Raw genomic sequence first — 18596 nt, 5'->3', positions numbered from 1 at the left:
CATCGACCACGCACACTACTTATGCCTGATACCACAGTAGGCATGTGAGGCTCAAACCCGACGGCTACATTTAGTTGCGACTCAGTTACCCGAGAACCAGAATGCGGGGAACGTGTACCGAGGAGGTCCGAAATTCACCGGTGCACGGTCCAGGCTATTGAGTGACAACTCCCCGCCTTCCTTACGTGAAGAGACTCGAACTTTATCGGTCTTTGAATCTCGAATTTCGAACTTTTGGACCTTCCGGACCTCACTTCTTCCATTTAGCACCGTTTGATTGGATTGGTACAGATCAATTAGCACCGTTGAGCTGCTTGAGCTTCAACCGCAAAGGAAAAGAAGACTACGTTACCCTTACCCATATCTCCAACCCCACATAGTTGCCTCGGAATCCAACCAACCCACTACAATTAGCACAATCATGATCCCGGGCCCCTATCAAAACCTCCGCGTAGACCAGCACGACCGGATCTTCGTCATAACCCTCTGTAAACCCCCCGAAAACCGAATCAACGTTGCGTTCGCGCAAGAAATCATTCGAGCACTCCGCGACATCGAAAAAGAGCTTGGCCCGGATTCAGAAGGCTGTGTGATAACCAAGGGAAGCGATGAGAAGTTTTGGTGTACGGGACTGGAGTTGGATGAGGCAGATACGAATCCCTATGCGAATAGTGATGGGTTTTATCCTGTGCGTTGATGTTTGACGTTTGATGTTTTGGGGTGGGAAACTTGTTTATGAAGCTTGCTTTAGGTCCCGCTCGATAGCTTTTTTTATTTTACAATCCGTCAGTCAAGGACAAAGACTTGAGCAGGAATTCTAGGATAGGATTACCACAAGCCGGATATAAATATGAGTTGACACTAACTCCCTGCACACAGCTCCTAGCCACCCTCCTCGACTACCCGTACCCCACAGTCGCCCTCCTAACCGGCCACACTTTCGGCGGGGCCTGCCCCCTCGCCCTCGCCCACGACTACCGAATCATGAATTCCCGTCGCGGCTTCTTCAGTATGCCGCCTGTAAATCTCGGACTCCATTTCCCAGGTATCGGGTCCCTTCCGCGCTTGAAACTCCGGCCCCAGGTTGCAAGGAAGATGTTGCTGGAGGCCCATCGTTGGACAGGAATACAGGCACTGCAGGATGGGATTGTAGATGCGGTTGCGGAGCCGGCAGAGATGCTCGAAGTTGCTTTGGAGAAAGGGAGAAGTGTTCAAGGGAGGAGTAAAATGGGCGTGTACAGTTCATTAAGAAACGAGCTTTGGGGAGAAGCGACGGAGAAGTTGAGGAGTATTAGTTATGTGCATGGACGGGTTGTTAGTGGACCTGCGAAGGCAAAGATTTAGGGTAGAGGGCGGGGAAAAGAAGATATGGGAAAAATTATTGACTGGAGGCGTAACCTCTGACTGCCAAAAGCCTTGGCTAAGGTTGCAGGTCTTCCATAGGCAATAGGAGAAAAACTGCGATGTGTAGTCACAGCGAGGCTTGATCGCCACAAAATTTCGCCAAAGTCACTTGGTTCCAACGTACTTACGGTAGGCAATTAAAAGAGTCTATCAAGTGTAGGTCAGTTACTCTCCTTAGTTGTTGTGGTGAGGTTCAGTGCTACCTTACTTCGATCATAGATGTATCACTCTTAGGTATGCGTACACCGCTTGCTATCCGTAGGCTCTAAAAACTATGTCCTATTAAATATCGCTGAAATAGGTATCTACTCCGTATACAATGCTCCAAGCGTCATTGGTGTTAGGGTTCTTAAAGCTGAGCGTCATTGTAAACCTGAAAGCGTAGGATCACCGCACATGCCACTTTGCTCCGAGAAGACTTCGCGAGCTCTCTTGAGCGTTTCTATCACTTTCACTTCGGATCCATTAGTTCTTTTTGCTCGTTACATTTGCGGCTATGATTGAAGAAAAAAAAAATATCTAATGGACGGAAGGAGAATGGTCAACGTTGTTGGCAGGAAAAACCCTTGCCACCTCGTTGCATAATTATGCCACTTAAAGCCTCAATCAATCTATCTTTGAGAGGAGCAGAGTGCGAGATATACCCCGCACACGAAGGCCCAAGGGCAAAGTTTGTCGTACGATAGAGAGAGAGATTTTTGGACTAGAGTATTGAGGGGTTGAGAAGCAGGTTGTTCCAGAATTTAGCTGTTATGTCAGCCTTCAAGAACTACGCAAGGGTAGTGACAAATAGCAGCGTCCTTTCCATCAGGGAAAGGTTATATAAAGAATCTACATCTCCGTATATTCATCTCGAATTTCCTCACAGTTCTCATCGCACATTTGACCGTCATTTCATAGAATGTCATACCTAGCTCTTCGGACCTTGAAGGGTCATGTGTGGACCAGTCACGTGTGTCGGCTCTGGAAGATCGATCGCGACGTCCAACATTTCGACTTATCTTCGACCATCGACAATCAACACATCGTCAAGTGGGTCACTCGCAATGCACCATCATCTGAACTCCATTGAAAGACGAAAATCGCGCATATCGCGAACGGGACTCACTGGTGCATATCCAAAAACGCTGCGGCCGAGACGGGATCAATGTATCTCAGTGTCAAACCTCACCCTCACAGTATCAGACTTCGGCGTCCGGTCCGTAAAGTCGAAATCGATGGGCCCTTAGAGCCACATTGATATTTGTGTGGCTAAATGGGGCGTACTATCTCATTTATCTCGCGCGCACTTGTTAAGGTTAAATCCTTTCATCTATCCGGACCCCATACCCCACAATCTAAAACGCTCAAACATCTGTAAAGATGCCCAAGCTTTTGTCTCCTCAGAATCAGCTCATGCAGTCCAGGTCCAATTAAAACTGTAATGAGCCTCATTCATTTATCGAACTTTCTTTGCGGTCACACGAACCTGAGTATTCCTTTGTTCTTTCCGCCTTCCTCACAGCTGCCCCCCAAGCTAGAGGCTCAAGCGACCAAAACCCGGGCTCCTGTGCTTTCTAGGCGTCAATTCCCCTGAGGGAGGTCTTGGTAACCGCAAGAGGCCAGCGCGCCGAGCCCAACATCTCCTCTGCGGGCTAGAGAATGAGCGAGAAGGAAAGGGGTCAGCTTGACATGTGCCTGTTCCCCGCAATATGCGCGAAAGGCAAACGAACCCCACGGTTTCACAGCCTTCTTTGCGGAGCCGTTCCTCCACGATCTCGTCATGTTTGCAGTCCCGACAATCGCCTGAGAGACTTCCTATCTCATGCGTAGAAACAGCTGGCACAGTCCAGGTCGATGGCATGACCTTCAATCGCGCATTCGGGATTGGGTACCACGCGCCGAAATCCCCTGTTCCTCCCAACCGCGCCATGATTATCGCTAAGGGCTGCAATATATTTTTTTTTAGGTGACAAAGTGGATGTGGCATGTCCATAATGTCCAAAGTAACTCATAAAACCGACGGTCGACCTTCCAATACCACAACGACTTTCTTGCGGGATCCTCACAACGCTCATCATGTGGCTCTGCAAAAAGACCTCAGCAGGACTTGTAGTCCTTGCTGGTACAGGTAGGCCCCGGGAGAACTTGAATTTTCTCTTCTTCGTGCTTATGCCAATCAGCTCTTGCCCAAAATAGCCCACCCACACGTTACTGTGATTCTGTCACCTCGCTATGCTATTCTGGCTGGACTGGCGGAAATGGTGTGCTGATTGGAGTGGCCATGCCTAACGTTACTGTGGCACCTTTTGAAACAGTTCTTCAAATTGTCTCTCCTATCAAAAATGGCTGGGTCGGGATCGCATGGGGTGGAACGATGCCTTATGTACCACTCACAATTGGTTGGGTGAACAATGCCTCAAACACCACCATATATTCCTCGAGGATGGCCTAGTGAGTTGATCCGTCCCACTTTCGTGGCCGCCACTAACATAAGACTCAAGCGGGCTGAGTTTACCGCAGCCGTTTACGGGTGCCGAGTACTCATATCTGAAAGGAACTGGGTACAATACAACACATTGGACTCTCAATGTCCGCTGCAAGGGATGCAGTCAGTGGGCGGACGTAGACGGAAAGGCACGCTCACTTGATCCCCAGAACGCAACCATGCCATTTGCACATGCGTATGCCAGCAAATTACCCGCGCAGCCAGCTAATAACCGGTCCACATTTAATGTACATTCGGCGTTTGGCCATTGGACTCTAGACATAGCACTTGGAAAGAACGTTGACTTCAACAAGGCAGTTGCAGCCAACCTGATCCCAGATGGTCCTCCATCAAGTAGCGTACCGCCGACTAGCTCTACTTCGATCCCTACTACGCTTAGCACGAGCGTTACTTCTCCAACATCAACACCAATATCAACTGGCATTCCTGCTTCGTGCTCGGGTGTGAATGCACTCAAGAATCCTGCGCTCACAGCTCCAGGCTGGAAGGCTGTCAAAGTTGCAGGAGATTTGATTCAGCCTAGAGGAGTAGTGATCGATAGCGCTGGGCATTTGCTCGTTGTGCAAAACGGTCATGGTATCACGGCCCACGAAATTGGACCAAATGGCTGCATCAAGTCGACTAAGGATCTCATCGTCCAGATGAATCTTAACCATGGAATTACTCTGAGCAATGATGGCAAGACTTTGTATGCTAGCTCGCCAACAACGGTGTGGTCATGGAGTTACGATGCAGCGACAATGACTGTTGGCTCAACCTCCAAAACCATTGTTACAAAGATGGACGATCGAGGACATGTTACTCGTACATTGGTCTTCCCTCCCAAGTACCCCAACCTCCTTGTGGTCTCTCACGGATCCAACGACAACTTTGACTTCGACTCTGGAGACATTACTAAAGGACGCTCGTGTGTGAAAGTTTTCGATATATCGAAGACGCCGGATGCCGGGTATGTTTACGCGACTGGAGGGTACCAGATGGGATACGGCCTACGCAATGGAGTGGGACTTGCTTTTGATCAAGACGGAATGTAAGGAACCCCCCTTCCTATAATATTATGTCGTTTGATTTACCTGTGTTGGTAGGATGTGGGAAATCGAAAACGGATCCGATGAAATCAACCGTACCGTCACCGGTAAGACGTGGGATATCCATGACGATAACCCCGCTGAAGAAATCAACTATCTTGGTGATCCATCCAAGGAGAATAAGCAGTGGTACGGATACCCGACCTGCTTCTCGGTCTGGAAACCCAGCGACTTCACGGACACAAAGCTTAATGTCGGCGATCAATTTGTCCTGGCTCCCAACAACACATTCAACGACACTACATGTGCGCAGAAGAGCACACCAGCGCGTCTTCTCTTCCAAGCCCATTCAGCACCTCTTGATGCCACGTTCAGCAAAGACTTCACCAGCATGTATGTAACGTTCCACGGCAGCTGGGATCGAACACCTCCGACGGGCTACAAAGTTGTGGAAGTCCCATTCGCGAAAGGCACGACCGGATTTGGACCAAAAGCGGCGCTGACAAGCACATCCGGGTACAAGGACATTTTCTACGCGGAGAAAGTAGAGGATTGCTCTACGGTGCATTGTTTCAGGCCTGTCTCGATTGCAAAAGACAAGTATGAGCGCATGTACATTACGAGTGATAGCGGGGGAGAAGGAGAGATAATATTGCTTGGCAAGGCATGATTTCTTGTTGGAGTTGGGCTTGTACGTTGAGAAGCGTTTCTAGCAGGGCAGCATTCGCGGCATTGTCGGGGATTTTGGCGCATATATATTTACCATCATCAATTATCATCACTATCCTCATCGTCATTTTTTATACGAAGCGAGTTCAATTTTTGGTCAGTGGCATTATCGACTTCCCTTTTTGGGGTGATCTGAGATACATCTCGGAGTGGTGGACAGAGTCGGAGATCAAACGAGATTCGGATCGGGGACTTCGGGTTTGGGTGTTTGCGCCGAACGAGTTGTGGACGGTGGCTTGCGTCGCGGTCTGGCGATCGTCAAGGCTCCGGTATCAAGTCTCGGGTGCTGGAAATCAGAGAGTCTGTCCTCCAGGCAAATTGCATAGGATAAACCTCCGGATGACCCTTTTATTTAACCTTATAATTGCTTGGGGAGGGAATGCGGCCTGACTTCTGAGGTTAGCGTTCCGATGATGGAAGGATGAGGGCCAGAAAGGGAAAGTACCGAGGTTAGTTTCGAGACGGAAGCGAGCGAGGGGCTTTTGATGGCTTTGACGGCTTTGACAGCGCTGCACACCTCAGCCCGTTGGATGCGGAGAAGTTGAAACTTTCTCAGACCATCTTTGAGCTGTGAATGATGGCGCCAATGGCATTGTCCTCCGTGATCCGGATGGCCCCCGTCCCAGACAGCAGGTGGATTGCTTTATATCAGGGCTCCAAGCTGGCTTTGCACAACGCTCCTCCTGCTTCGGCTCTCCACCACTGTGTCGCTCCTTCATCAGAACCTTATCCCTAAGGCCGCCTTCCACAATCCTCTTCCTTCCATCCCTTTCTAGTAAGGTTGCCATCATGAACGGCCGCGCCAACGGGCACGTCACCAACACCACCCAGTCCTACGACGTCATCATCGTCGGCGCAGGCATCTCGGGCGTCAATGCCGGCTACCGTATGCAAACAACGCTCCCCAACTCCTCCTACACCATCCTCGAAGGCCGGGCCGACCTGGGCGGAACATGGAATCTCTTCAAATACCCCGGCATCCGGTCTGATTCCGACCTCCACACCTTCGGCTTCCCGTTCAACCCTTGGACGAAAGAGAACCCCATCGCGACAGGGGAGTCGATCTGCACGTACATGAAGGAGACGGCGAGCAAGTTTGGGATTGACCAGCATTTTCAGTTTAAGCATAAGGTTGTCAGCGCGGATTGGAGCTCGGATGCACAGCTTTGGCGGCTGGAAGTGGACAATGAAGGCACGAGGAAGATATTCTACGCCAAGTTTATAATCATGGGTACGGGATATTACAGCTACGAAAAACCGTTGAAGGCCCATATCCCGGGTTTGGAAAAGTTTAAAGGCACGACAGTACATCCACAATTCTGGCCGGAAGATCTGGATTACAAGGGCAAGAAAATGGTGGTTATTGGATCTGGGGCAACAGCCATCACCCTCCTTCCCGCACTTGTCGAAGGCGGGGTCGGCCATGTTACAATGCTTCAGCGATCCCCGTCATACGTGATGTCCCAGCCACAGCGCAAAACCGGCGTTGTAAACTTCTACGAACGGTTTCTACCGACCTGGATCTCCCTCCGCATTACCCGCATCAGATTCCTCGTCCTGCCATACCTGTTCTACCTCTTTTGCCGTCGGTGGCCGGATAAAGCCCGCGCCCTTCTCATGGGCGAAGCACAAAAACAACTCCCGAAAGACTTCCCCATGGACCCACATTTTACACCGACATACAACCCCTGGGACCAACGACTCTGCCTATGTCCTGACGGCGATTTCTTTAAATGCTTTGCCAACGGCCGCGCGCAAGTCGTGACGTCCACAATCGACACCGTAACCTCTGACTCCATACTCTTGTCTAACGGCGAGAAACTGGACGCCGACATCATCGTCACCGCCACAGGCCTGAACCTCCAATTCTGCGGCAACATCTCCCTTTCCGTTGACAAACAGCCCGTCGCCGTCCCCTCGCGCTTCATGTGGCGCGCCACCATGCTCTCCGGGGTCCCCAATCTCTTCCTCATCATTGGCTATGTCAACGCATCCTGGACCCTAGGCGCCGACTCTGCGTCCCGGCTTCTCACGCGCTTGATGGGGTTCATGGCGAAGAATAAGTACACGAGCGCGACGCCTAGGATTTCGGAAGAGGAGGCGAAGGAGAAGAGGTTGCCCCTAAATTTGACGAGTACGTATGTTAAGAGTGGTGTGGGGAATATGCCGCATGCGGGGGCTAAGGCACCGTGGTTACCCAGGGATAATTATATGAGGGATAGTTGGTTTGCGGATAGGGGGGACTTGAGGCTGGGATTGGAGTTTGTGGGGAAGAGTAGTTAGATGAGTGGATTTGAACGGGGTAGAATGGTCAGGTTAGCTGGGCGGGGGGTTGGATATATTTCGGAAAGAGTTTGGAATTGAGTGGGGTGGAATCGGGATCGGGATCGGAATTGGGATTGAAATTGGGCATATGTCATGCATGCATTGTCCGCTGTCCTGGAATAATGGTATCTATAATCGGGTGGACGTTAGTAATGGGGCGGGGCATACATTGAGAGTGGTAAGATCTACAAGACAGGACGGCATGTCGAGGCGTTATATAGATTGAACGATGCACGAACAGCTGACGGGTGGATAGGTAGGCAGGAATGCCGGAAATTCTGCCCTCTTTCACGAGACAATGCTTACGGTCATGCCATCTACATCATTCCCTATGTCGTCCTAAGCGTTTCCATTTAATTTGGCTTCCTTCCCTTCCCTGTCGGAGGTGGTAATGTGATAGATGTGACGAAGTAGACTATTGCATGTTATCATATATCACAGGCTATAACTAGGGGGGTATATATCTTCTAAATCTTTCGCTGGAGTTAGAGAGACCAACAAGATTCAAATTTCAGACCTAAGCTAACCCCCGTCATTTTCTAAACTAGGAGATACCAAGTAGTTGTAGCCTTGCAAGGGTTATGAGTAATGAGAGAAGTGATGTATGGAGGACAGAGGTCCAAAATGCCATGTGACATAGATAGTAGTGTGAGACGCCAAGTCCTGAATTGATTGGGCGGCCCGTTGCAGAGCCCTCTATAGGGGACTGTTGGAAACTTTAGAGTTGGGGCCCCAGGCTTAATGATGCTGCATGGAGGCCGCCAATTGACGACGAAAGGATCACATTCGGTCGCCCAATCCAATGCGCGGGTTGGCCGCCTTGTCGTGCGCCTCATTGGATCTTCGGTTTTAAACCTGGCCTTCCCCTGGCCTCGTTGCTTTCAGCGCTTCCAACGAGGCGTAGTACTGTACGATTGGGCGTTTTTGAGGCCTGTACGGGTGAGATTTTGAGTACGTTCGTACGGCAGGGAGGAGGAGAGGTAGGTGTACGTATCGTAACTGTTACGGCTCACGTGATCTGTACAAGTAGTACAATTTAATTAAAGTACGTTGTACTCTAGTTAAAACAGCTAATATTATAGGTCTCTAGAGACGCAGGATTAAGGTCTAAATAGCTATTAGATAACTAATTCTCCCTAGTAACATAAGTAGGGAGGTCTAAAAGCTTGCTGCTTACTACCTTATTCTGTAACTAATTCTTCTAAAGTTAAATAGCCTTAATTGTTGCACTTTTTAGTGAGCCTTAATTATTAGTTACTGTACAACTAGCCGCGCTAAGAACCTTGCTTATAGCATTAACAGCAGAGCTAGAGGCGGATTACCTTGCCCTACTCTGTAACGACCGGCTATCCAGGTGTTTCCTAGGCTGTCGTAGACTGGCCTAGACTGCACTAGGCAGTCCCAGACGACTCCCGAACTGTGCTGTTAACCCCGCACTTCCCAGACAATGCCTACCTCGCCTAAAAAGCTGGGCATCCTAGACAGGTAATACTTTAAACTGGACCTACGGCATACTAGATCTGTTGCTACCAGCGCTGCTGTGCCTGGCTCTCTAGAGAAGTATATAGCTAGTTGTAGAAGCTCTCTTTAGATAGCAAAAAATTACTTTAGAAATTAAGTAGGTACTAATTATACTTTTATATTATAGTTACACCCTTATTAGTTAATACACCTTTTAATTATAAAGTGTATACTTTGTTTTTTATAATACAATTCTTTACTTACTTAATAATACCTAGCATAACTGTTGCTACTTAAGCTAGTGTTGTACAAGACTTATAAACTCCCTCTATAAATAGACTACTTAATAAAGGGGGGACATCTGCGTAACTTTTCTAAAGACTGCTACTTTTAGACTTTTTTACCTAGGCTAAAACACTTTTAGAGAAGATTACAATAAGTAATATTACTTAACTAGATGCTAAAATCTAATAAAAAAAAGTAAAAAAAAAAGTAAAAAAAAAAAAAAAAAAACTAAAATAACTCTAAAAAGACTAATTAAAAAAAACATTATAATTCTTTTAAAAGCCTTATAACTCCCTCTATAATAACCTAACCCCTGTAGGGCTAGGGCTAGCAGCCCCTCTATAGACAGCTACTAGCTAACCTTTATTATTCCCACCTAGGACAGCTGCTCCTATAGGCACCCCTTTTAGGCTATAGTTGCCTAAGCCTAACTAACCCCTAAAGTTTAAAGAAAAGTTTTATAAGTAACTATAAGTATATATTAAAAGCTATAAAGAATATATTTAAAACTTTTTAGTCTTTTTAAATGCAGCATTACAGGTAAAGTTTTGCTAGCGCTACCTAGGGGAGGACCCCTGTGACTATTAGAATAGAGTAGTATATATAATTTTTATAGTTAACTACCTAACTTAATTACACTAAGGCTTTATAAAGAAAACGCTATTAAGCTTTTTTAGACATGCTTAAAAAAAAAAATTTAGCTAAGTAAAAAATTAAAAACATAAATTAAAAAAATTAAACTTTTACTAAACTTTTTAACTATTTTAAAACTTAGTAAAAGAATATTAACTTTATTAAAGCTTTAAATAACTTAAATTAAAACTTAATATATAACTTTTTCTCTACTCTAGATAAAAAAGTATAGTATAGGCTAAACTTTTAACTAAAAGTGTAGAGTAGTCTTTTTAAATTAAAGACAGAGGCTAACTAGCACTAGCAGGTCCTCTAGGCAGGAGGGAACTGTAAGGGTAGCAAGAGGCCTCTAGAAGAAGCAGAACACCTCTTAAAAGGCTAGGTAAGTTACAAAAAACTCTAAAGTAACTAACACTAAAAAAATAATATAAAGCCTTATAACTTTATAGCTGCTAAGCCCTAAAAGTTAAAAGCTAAAAAAGTATAAAAGGCTAAAAACTAAAAAAAAAAAGCTGCTATAACTATTATAAGTAGGGCTACATATAAAGAAACTGCCCCCTTAAAAAAGACAACCTAGCAAAAAAAGCTGCGCTCTAGAACGCCCCCCTCTATGTTTTATAGGCTAGGTAGAATACTTAAAGGGGTAGAAAGTAGTAGCAGTAAGTACTTAAAAAGCTAGGCCTAGTGCTGTAAAGGTAACACTTATATCTCTCTTAAAAGCTATTAAAGGTCTAACCTCCTCTTACTACTACTAAGCTATAATAGACTCTAAGGCAGAAGTAAACTTTCTAAATTAAAACTTTACTAAATAAGTAAGTGTAGTAGTTAACCTAGTAGACCTAAGCTCCTTTATATCTCTAAAAGGACAGCTATTAGAGGTTATAGAAAGGGCTAACGTCTTTTACTATATTAAAAATAGTAAAAGGTAGTCTTAAGTAAGTAAATTTACCTTTTTTATAATAAAAATCTTTAGTTACAGTATAATATTAGGCATACTTTAGCTAAAAAAATAGAACCTAACTTCTAACTTTATATATAAGACAGTTTATTTCTAAAAACACTACTAACTTTATAAAAAGATTAGTCTAAACAGCTTAAAGGCATTTATAAAAGTACTAATAAACTTTAATAATAACATGTTTATAATAGCAATTACTTGCGTATCTTAACTAACCTTAGAGAAGCCTAGGCTACTATTAGTATACTTTAAGAAGTTTTAAAAAGCATTTTTAAAACATAACACTTTTCTTTTGCCTAACTATAGCCTACATAAGCTTGTAATTAACTTAGATAAAAAAAAAAAACTTTTATATAGCCCTCTTTATAGTCTCTTTACTACTAAGGTAAAAGTCTTATAAAAGTATATCTAGACAAACCTAGAATAAAGATAAATACGCTGCTTAATGTTAAAAGTAAAGGCCCTTATTCTATTTATAAAAAAAAAGAATAAAACACTTTAACTTTATATAAACTACTAAGGCCTTAATACTATTATAGTAAAAAACTAATACTTTCTCTTATTAATTAAAGAATCTTTAAATTAATTAGGCTGCGCTAAAATCTACTCTAAACTAGACCTGCGCAACACCTACTACTGCATTTAGATTAAGAAAAGGGATAAGTAGAAAACTGCCTTCTAGACCTGCTATAGCTATTTTAAATACACTAAAATACTACGACAGTGTCACGGTATCCTCCCTGGATCCCAGACATAACTGTATTAGATGCGTACTAGAGTATTATTAGTGCACGTCTAACATGAACACGACACGACACGGACATAAACTTAAGCACAAACTGCTTTAACACTAACTAAACCTAGAACAGGCTTAATTTATACCTAAAGCGCTTAGACTTCTAAGCTAAGTATTTAATTACTAATTTCTTTTTAAACCTTTCTATTCCTTACACAACGTCTTGTACCTACTATAATACCTTACGTAGTAATTAAACTAGACCTCTGTAAAGCTCTATAACCTTACTTATGCATAATTATAACATTATGTTGTGTTAAAACTTTAGCTAAGAATAGCCTTTAAATCTAATCTAATAAGCTTAGTACTTGCACAACTCTAAGCTATTAAAGTAAGCTAAGAAGCCTTTTAAAAAGCGCTTACTCTATAGAAAAGCTGCTACGTTATAAGCTTTAAAGCTTTTTAAAAGAACTTTAAAGAACAGCTTTATGTTATTAAGTAGTCTATTTCTGCCTTAACTCTTGTTATAGTAGTAGGAACTAAGAACTTACTAGCCTTAAAGCCTACCTAAAAGTCTAAAGATAGCTTAACTTTCTCCTACCTAACACTGCCTACAACCTGTAACCCTTTTAACTTAGTAATAAAATCTAACTAACTCCCTAATCCCTTACTGTTTAACAGAAAACAGAAAGACCTACCTTTCTTTCTACATAAGCTCTAATATAAACTTAAAGAAAATGTAGACTAATTCCCCTTTAAACACTTCTAGTTACTATATGCCTACTTTTAACTTAACTATAATATAACAGCCTTAATTAACTTACTAATAGATAAGGATATTATTAACCTAGATTAATTTATAGTGTTTTTATAAGTAACTTATAGAGACCTAAACAAAGAGTTAACAGCCCTAAGTTGCCTAAACACTTTATAATAAGAAAAGAAAAGCTTTACTTTACACTTTACTAAGTTCTACTAACTTGCATCTAATATAGGCCTAAATAAGATAGGTCTAATTGCAGCTCTATATAACTCCCTCTTAACTAAACTGCAACACGCTATAGTAGGAGAACCCCTCCTAAATAACCTTAATGTGTATGCAAACTTAATTACTACCTATAATAATAACATAAGGTTCCTCTCTATATAAGCCCTAATACGCCCCTAAACTAGCGCAGTTATAAATAAGAACTCTAATATAATAAAAATTAATTTAAATTATGCTTTAGTTAGTTCTAGAAAGTGTAAAGATTATAAAAAGAAAAGTTAATGTTTTAAGTGCAGTAAGCATAGTTATATCTTCTAAAACTGCTCTATTCCTCTTCTTTAAGTCTACGCAAGTAGCGCTACTAGTACTTATTAAAGATTTTTACTGTTTTAATCTTATTTTTGTAAAGGCTTTAACTTATATTTAAGCCCTAATCCTCTTTACTACTCTTAACGTAGCCGCAGCTATAGCAGTAGGAGCCTGCAAAAAGGCTTGTCCTAGGGCTAAGTTGCCCCCTAGGACTAATTTAACACTAGATCTCTGCTAACTTATAGGCTAAGTCCCCTACTAATAACTAGAAGTACTAAGTTAATATTTCTATATGTTTATAATAAAAAACTATATTAGCCCTAATATAAGCTCTTATTAACTTAGGAGTAAATAGCATAGGTTACATTAATAGAGAACTAGCGCGTAAACTAAATCTTTAATTAACACTGCTTACCTAAATAATTTACTTAACTAGATTTAATAGAAAATAACTTAAAAAAAGTTCTATCTTTTATACTATAACTATTATAATTACTTACTAACACTATAAGGAGCAGATTAAACTCTATATAATAAACATAGAATGTTATAACCTAATCTTAGAACAACTATAGCTGTATTAGCACAAGGTTGCTTTTAATTACTAAAAGTAAGTTTTAAACTTTAACTTTTCTTAATGCTAAAATATATGCTTACGCTTACACCTAAACAACACCTAAATAGCACTTAATATAGAAGGTCTCTAGACCTACTTTCTAATAACCTAAAGAAGAACTACCTAAGTAAGGCTAATAAGCTAGGCCTTTTACTAAGATAAGCTATATAAAATAATTTAATAACTACTTAAACCTAAAGAAAAAAAAGCCTTTAAAGAACTTTTACCTACTTAATTTAGACATAAACTAGGACTTAAACAGCAGATAGACATCTGCTACATAGGACCTGCCCTGTTTATAACCCTAGCTTAATAACTAGATTATAAAATCTATGCAGTTATAATTTCTAATATAGACTAAGCTTTAGCTCTCTAAAAACATACTAACTTAAAGATAATAGTCCCTTAAAACTACTACAACCTATTACATGTCTTTTTTTAAAATAAGTTTAATAAGCTTCTAATATAACATCTATATAATTACTAGATAACTTTTAAGCCTAGTAAACAACCTAGTTATAGGCTACTATATAAGATGTTACTAAATAAATTAAAAGTGCTCTAAAAATACCTTAACAAGAACCTAAAAAAAGGGTTTATTTAAGCTAGCTTTTTACTAGTAGTGTTACCTATACTATTTATAAAGAAACTTAGGAGTAGGCTTTAATTCTACATTAACTACTAAGGACTAAATGCTGTTACTATTAAGAACTAATACTTAATTTCTTTTTTACAGGAAACCTTAAGCTAACTAAGCAAAGTAAAGTATTTTATAAAGTTAGATATTATTGCTGCTTTTAATAAGCTAAGAATAGCAAAGGGCAATAAGTAGCTAATAGTGTTTTAGACCTAATATAGACTATTTAAGTACCTAGTAATGCCTTTTAGCTTAGCTAACACGCCTAGTACTTTTTAACATTTTATAAACAACTTGCTCTAACCCTACCTAGACATGTTCTACACTGTGTATATTAACAATATTCTAATCTACAGCAATAGCCTTTTAGAGCACAAATAGCATGTACGCCTAGTGCTAAAGGCTATAGAAGAAGCAGGTCTGTAACTTAATGTAGATAAATGTAAGTTCTACTAATTAAAGGTTATGTATTTAGAATATATAATTTCTATAAATAGCATCTAAATAGACCCTGTTAAAGTTTAGACTATGCTAGATTAGTAATACCTAAAGAACATAAAGAATGTTTAAGCCTTTATAAGATTTACTAACTTTTACTAATAATTTATTAACAACTTTTTATAGCTAGTAAGCCCTATAATTACACTTACTAAGAAAAAGGTTTAATTTAACTTTAACTTAAATTACTAATAGTTCTTTAACTAGCTAAAGAAAGCCTTTACTAAAGCCTTAATACTCTACTACTTTAACTCTAAACTACTAATACTTATAGAAGCTAATGCCTTAGACTACATAGTAGCAGAAGTTCTTTTCTAGACTAAGCTAGACAGGACTATTAGGCCTATTACATACTTTTTAAAAAGAATAAGTCCTACAGAAGGCAATTATAAGATCTATAATAAGAAATTGCTTACTATAGTACGCTGCTTTAAACAATAGCAACCTAAACTAAAAGGTGCAGCGCATCTAATACAGGTCCTATCTAACTATAAGAACTTATAGTACTTTGCAACTATAAAATAACTTAGCTACTAACAAGCCTGTTAGTCTAAATACCTATCTTATTTTAATTTTAAGATTACTTATTATTCTAGTTAAAATAAAGGGAAACTAGATGCCTTTATAAGGCAATTCTAAGACATCTTTGCTTAGAAAAAAGTGTAAAAGGCTTAACACTAAACTTTACTCTAACCTAAGCTATTTTTAGACCTTAACCTAAACAAAATAAATTAGATAATTAATTAGATTATTACTAATAAGTATCTAAATAATAAATTTATTTAAGAAACCTTAAACCTACTCTAAAACAGCACTAGTTAGTTAAAGAAGGTAACACTAGCTAACTATAAAAACTAAAATAGTAAACTGTATTACTATAACTAACTTATAATCTCTAATTCTAACAAACTAAGAATTAAACTACTCTAAATTATACATAACTTGCCTATTAGAAGACACCTAGGCAGAAGAAAGACTCTTAACCTACTACAAAGAGAGTACTACTAGCCCCGCATGTTCTATACTGTACGCTAATATGTATTATGTTGCTATACTTACTGTAAAGTAAAGGCCTTTTAAGAAAAGTATAATAGCCTGCTTAAACTGCTTTTAATCTTTAAATAAGCTTAAAAAGACATATTAATTAATTTTATTATAGACCTACCTTTATCTAAAGAGTATATAAATATTATAGTAGTTGTTAATTACTTAACTAAGTATTAACACTTAATACTATATTCCTCTATAACTGCCCCTAATATAGCCTAGTTATTCTACTAATACGTATAAGTTTACTATAGCCTGCCTAACATAATTATATTAGACAGAGGTACGCAGTTTGTCTTAGCCTTCTAGAACAAACTCTATAAACAGCTCTAAATTGTCCCCTATCTATCTACAGCTTTTTACCTAGAGACTAACAGCTAGACTAAGAACGCAAACACTGTAATAAAATAAGTTCTATAAGTGTACACAAACTACTAGTAGGACAACTAGGTAAAATAGTTAGCTACAGCATAGTTTAAAGCTAATAACACAACATCTAAATTAACATAAGTATCCCTGTTCTTAGCAAACTACAGATACTACCCCTAAATAAGATTTAAACTACTTATAAATACCCTTTAACTAACTTATTAATCTGTACAAGTAACAGATGTAAATAGACTTATTAATAAGATCTAAAATATATCTAAATATGTTTGTAAAGAGCTTACATAGGCTTAAGCTCTTTAACAAGAGTACGTAAACTAATCCTAAACCCCTGCCCCTGCGTATGCAGCTAGCAAGAAGGTCTGGCTAGACGCTAGAAATATCTAAATAAACTAATAATTAAAGAAACTTAATTAGAAGAACCTTAGCCCCTTTATAGTAGCCTATATAGTCTTATTGCACGCTTACTAATTAATCCTACCTAACAGCATAAAGATACACCCTGTGTTCTATGTATTGTTGCTGCGCTAAGCAGCCCCTAAATCTAACTATCTACCTAGACAGCTAAACTTGCCACCTAAACCTGTTATTATAAACAACAAACTAAAATATGTTGTAGAAGACGTTAAACAGATCTAGTTTAATAAGAAGAAATGTATCTATAAATACCTTATAAAATAGACTAGATACAACAAACTGTTGTAGGAACCTGTAGAAGCCCTATAAGAGAACTCTGCAGTAACCTAATTCCACGCCTAATACCTATCTAAACTAAACCTGTACCCTAACAAAGACAACCTAATGCTAGAACCACTAATGTGAAGGATTCCCTTCCTAATAAAGGGGGGGTACTGTCACAGTATCCTCCCCGGATCCCAGACATAACTGTATTAGACATGTACTAGAGTATTATTAGTGCACGTCTAACACAAACATAACACAACATAGACATAAACTTAAGCACAAACTGCCTTAACACTAACTAAACCTAGAATAGGCTTAATTTATACCTAAAGCGCTTAGACTTCTAAGCTAAGTATTTAATTGCTAATTTCCTTCTAAACCTTCCTATTCCTCACACAACGTCTTGTACCTACCATGATACCTCACGTAGTAATTAAACTAGACCTCTGTGAAGCTCTATAACCTTACTCGTGCACAATCGTGACAGACAGTTTATAAATGATCTGTAAAAGCAAAGCTTGCTTAGAGAAATAGTTAGTACATTAAGGTAGGTTATTTAGGTTAAATAATAGTTATAGCATAATGCTTAGCAAATTAGTATTAGACAGGTAATAGACACATAATAACAATATTTAACTATAGCATGTAACTAATTACAGGCTGTAACTAAGAGTCGCTAATACTAATCTCTAACACACTAATATAGCTAATGCTAATCCTTAACACACTAATATAGCTAATGCTAATTCCTAACACACTAATATAGCTAAAAACGTAGAATAAACATAACTAACTATAATTTAAATATGTTTTATATAACATATACTAGAGTAAACTACATGTAAATTAATATAAAAATGTAGGTGTAAGGCCGGGATGGCGCTTACGTGTAAGGCCGAGATGGTGCTTACGTGCGACGGGTATATATACTATTCTGTACGCAATAATTAACGTTGGTTGATTATTCGCACCTTTTTAGTTGTATTGGCGTAGTGGTACAGAGCTCCGTCCTTACAGTAGGTATATTAAGTATACATTATTTTAAAAAAGAATATAAGAAATATATAAAGTAATAAACAATAGTGTTACTAAAGTTTATTTAAAAATATTATAACTAACTAGTGTGTTTTAAAAAAAAGATTTTACTTAATTTTATATTTTATAAACTTAAATATATTAAGTATAGTAAGTGTTACTAATAACTTACTTTATTTTTAGTAATACTATAAAGATAGTAAAATTATTACTATTTATATACTTTTTTACTTATTACACTTTTTATAGCTATTTAATATAAGTTATTTTATATTTTTAAAAAAGTATATAAGCGCTAAGCTAAAAACCTTATATATAACTAAATTACTTATTATAAAGTAAGCTTAT

The 18596-nt window shown here is 39.7% G+C and overlaps 3 protein-coding genes across 3 annotated transcripts; all 3 read left to right on the top strand.

Annotated features, from left to right (window-relative positions):
- Nucleotides 1-37: 37 nt before the first annotated feature.
- On the top strand, nt 38-1344 carry BDR25DRAFT_285299 (ClpP/crotonase; the record flags this gene model as incomplete). The annotated part of the gene is made up of 2 exons (XM_033688172.1): nt 38-688; nt 880-1344. The coding sequence occupies exons 1-2, from the start codon at nt 422-424 to the stop codon at nt 1342-1344; spliced, it is 732 nt and encodes a 243-aa protein (XP_033548549.1). The 5' UTR covers nt 38-421.
- Nucleotides 1345-3462: 2118 nt separating this feature from the next.
- On the top strand, nt 3463-5590 carry BDR25DRAFT_333776 (cellobiose dehydrogenase-like protein; the record flags this gene model as incomplete). Its single annotated transcript, XM_033692870.1, has 4 exons — nt 3463-3514; nt 3567-3837; nt 3888-4922; nt 4978-5590. The coding sequence occupies 4 exons, from the start codon at nt 3463-3465 to the stop codon at nt 5588-5590; spliced, it is 1971 nt and encodes a 656-aa protein (XP_033548548.1).
- Nucleotides 5591-6438: 848 nt separating this feature from the next.
- BDR25DRAFT_222088 (FAD/NAD(P)-binding domain-containing protein) lies at nt 6439-7932 on the top strand (the record flags this gene model as incomplete). Its single annotated transcript, XM_033685054.1, has 1 exon — nt 6439-7932. The coding sequence occupies one exon, from the start codon at nt 6439-6441 to the stop codon at nt 7930-7932; it is 1494 nt and encodes a 497-aa protein (XP_033548547.1).
- Between the last annotated feature and the right edge of the window lie 10664 nt (nt 7933-18596).

This window comes from Lindgomyces ingoldianus (genome assembly GCF_010093535.1).
Source record: "Lindgomyces ingoldianus strain ATCC 200398 unplaced genomic scaffold BDR25scaffold_13, whole genome shotgun sequence".
NCBI lineage: Eukaryota > Fungi > Ascomycota > Dothideomycetes > Pleosporales > Lindgomycetaceae > Lindgomyces > Lindgomyces ingoldianus.
The sequence above is the reverse complement of the archived record's forward strand: the minus strand, read 5'-3'. Positions and strand labels throughout refer to the sequence as shown.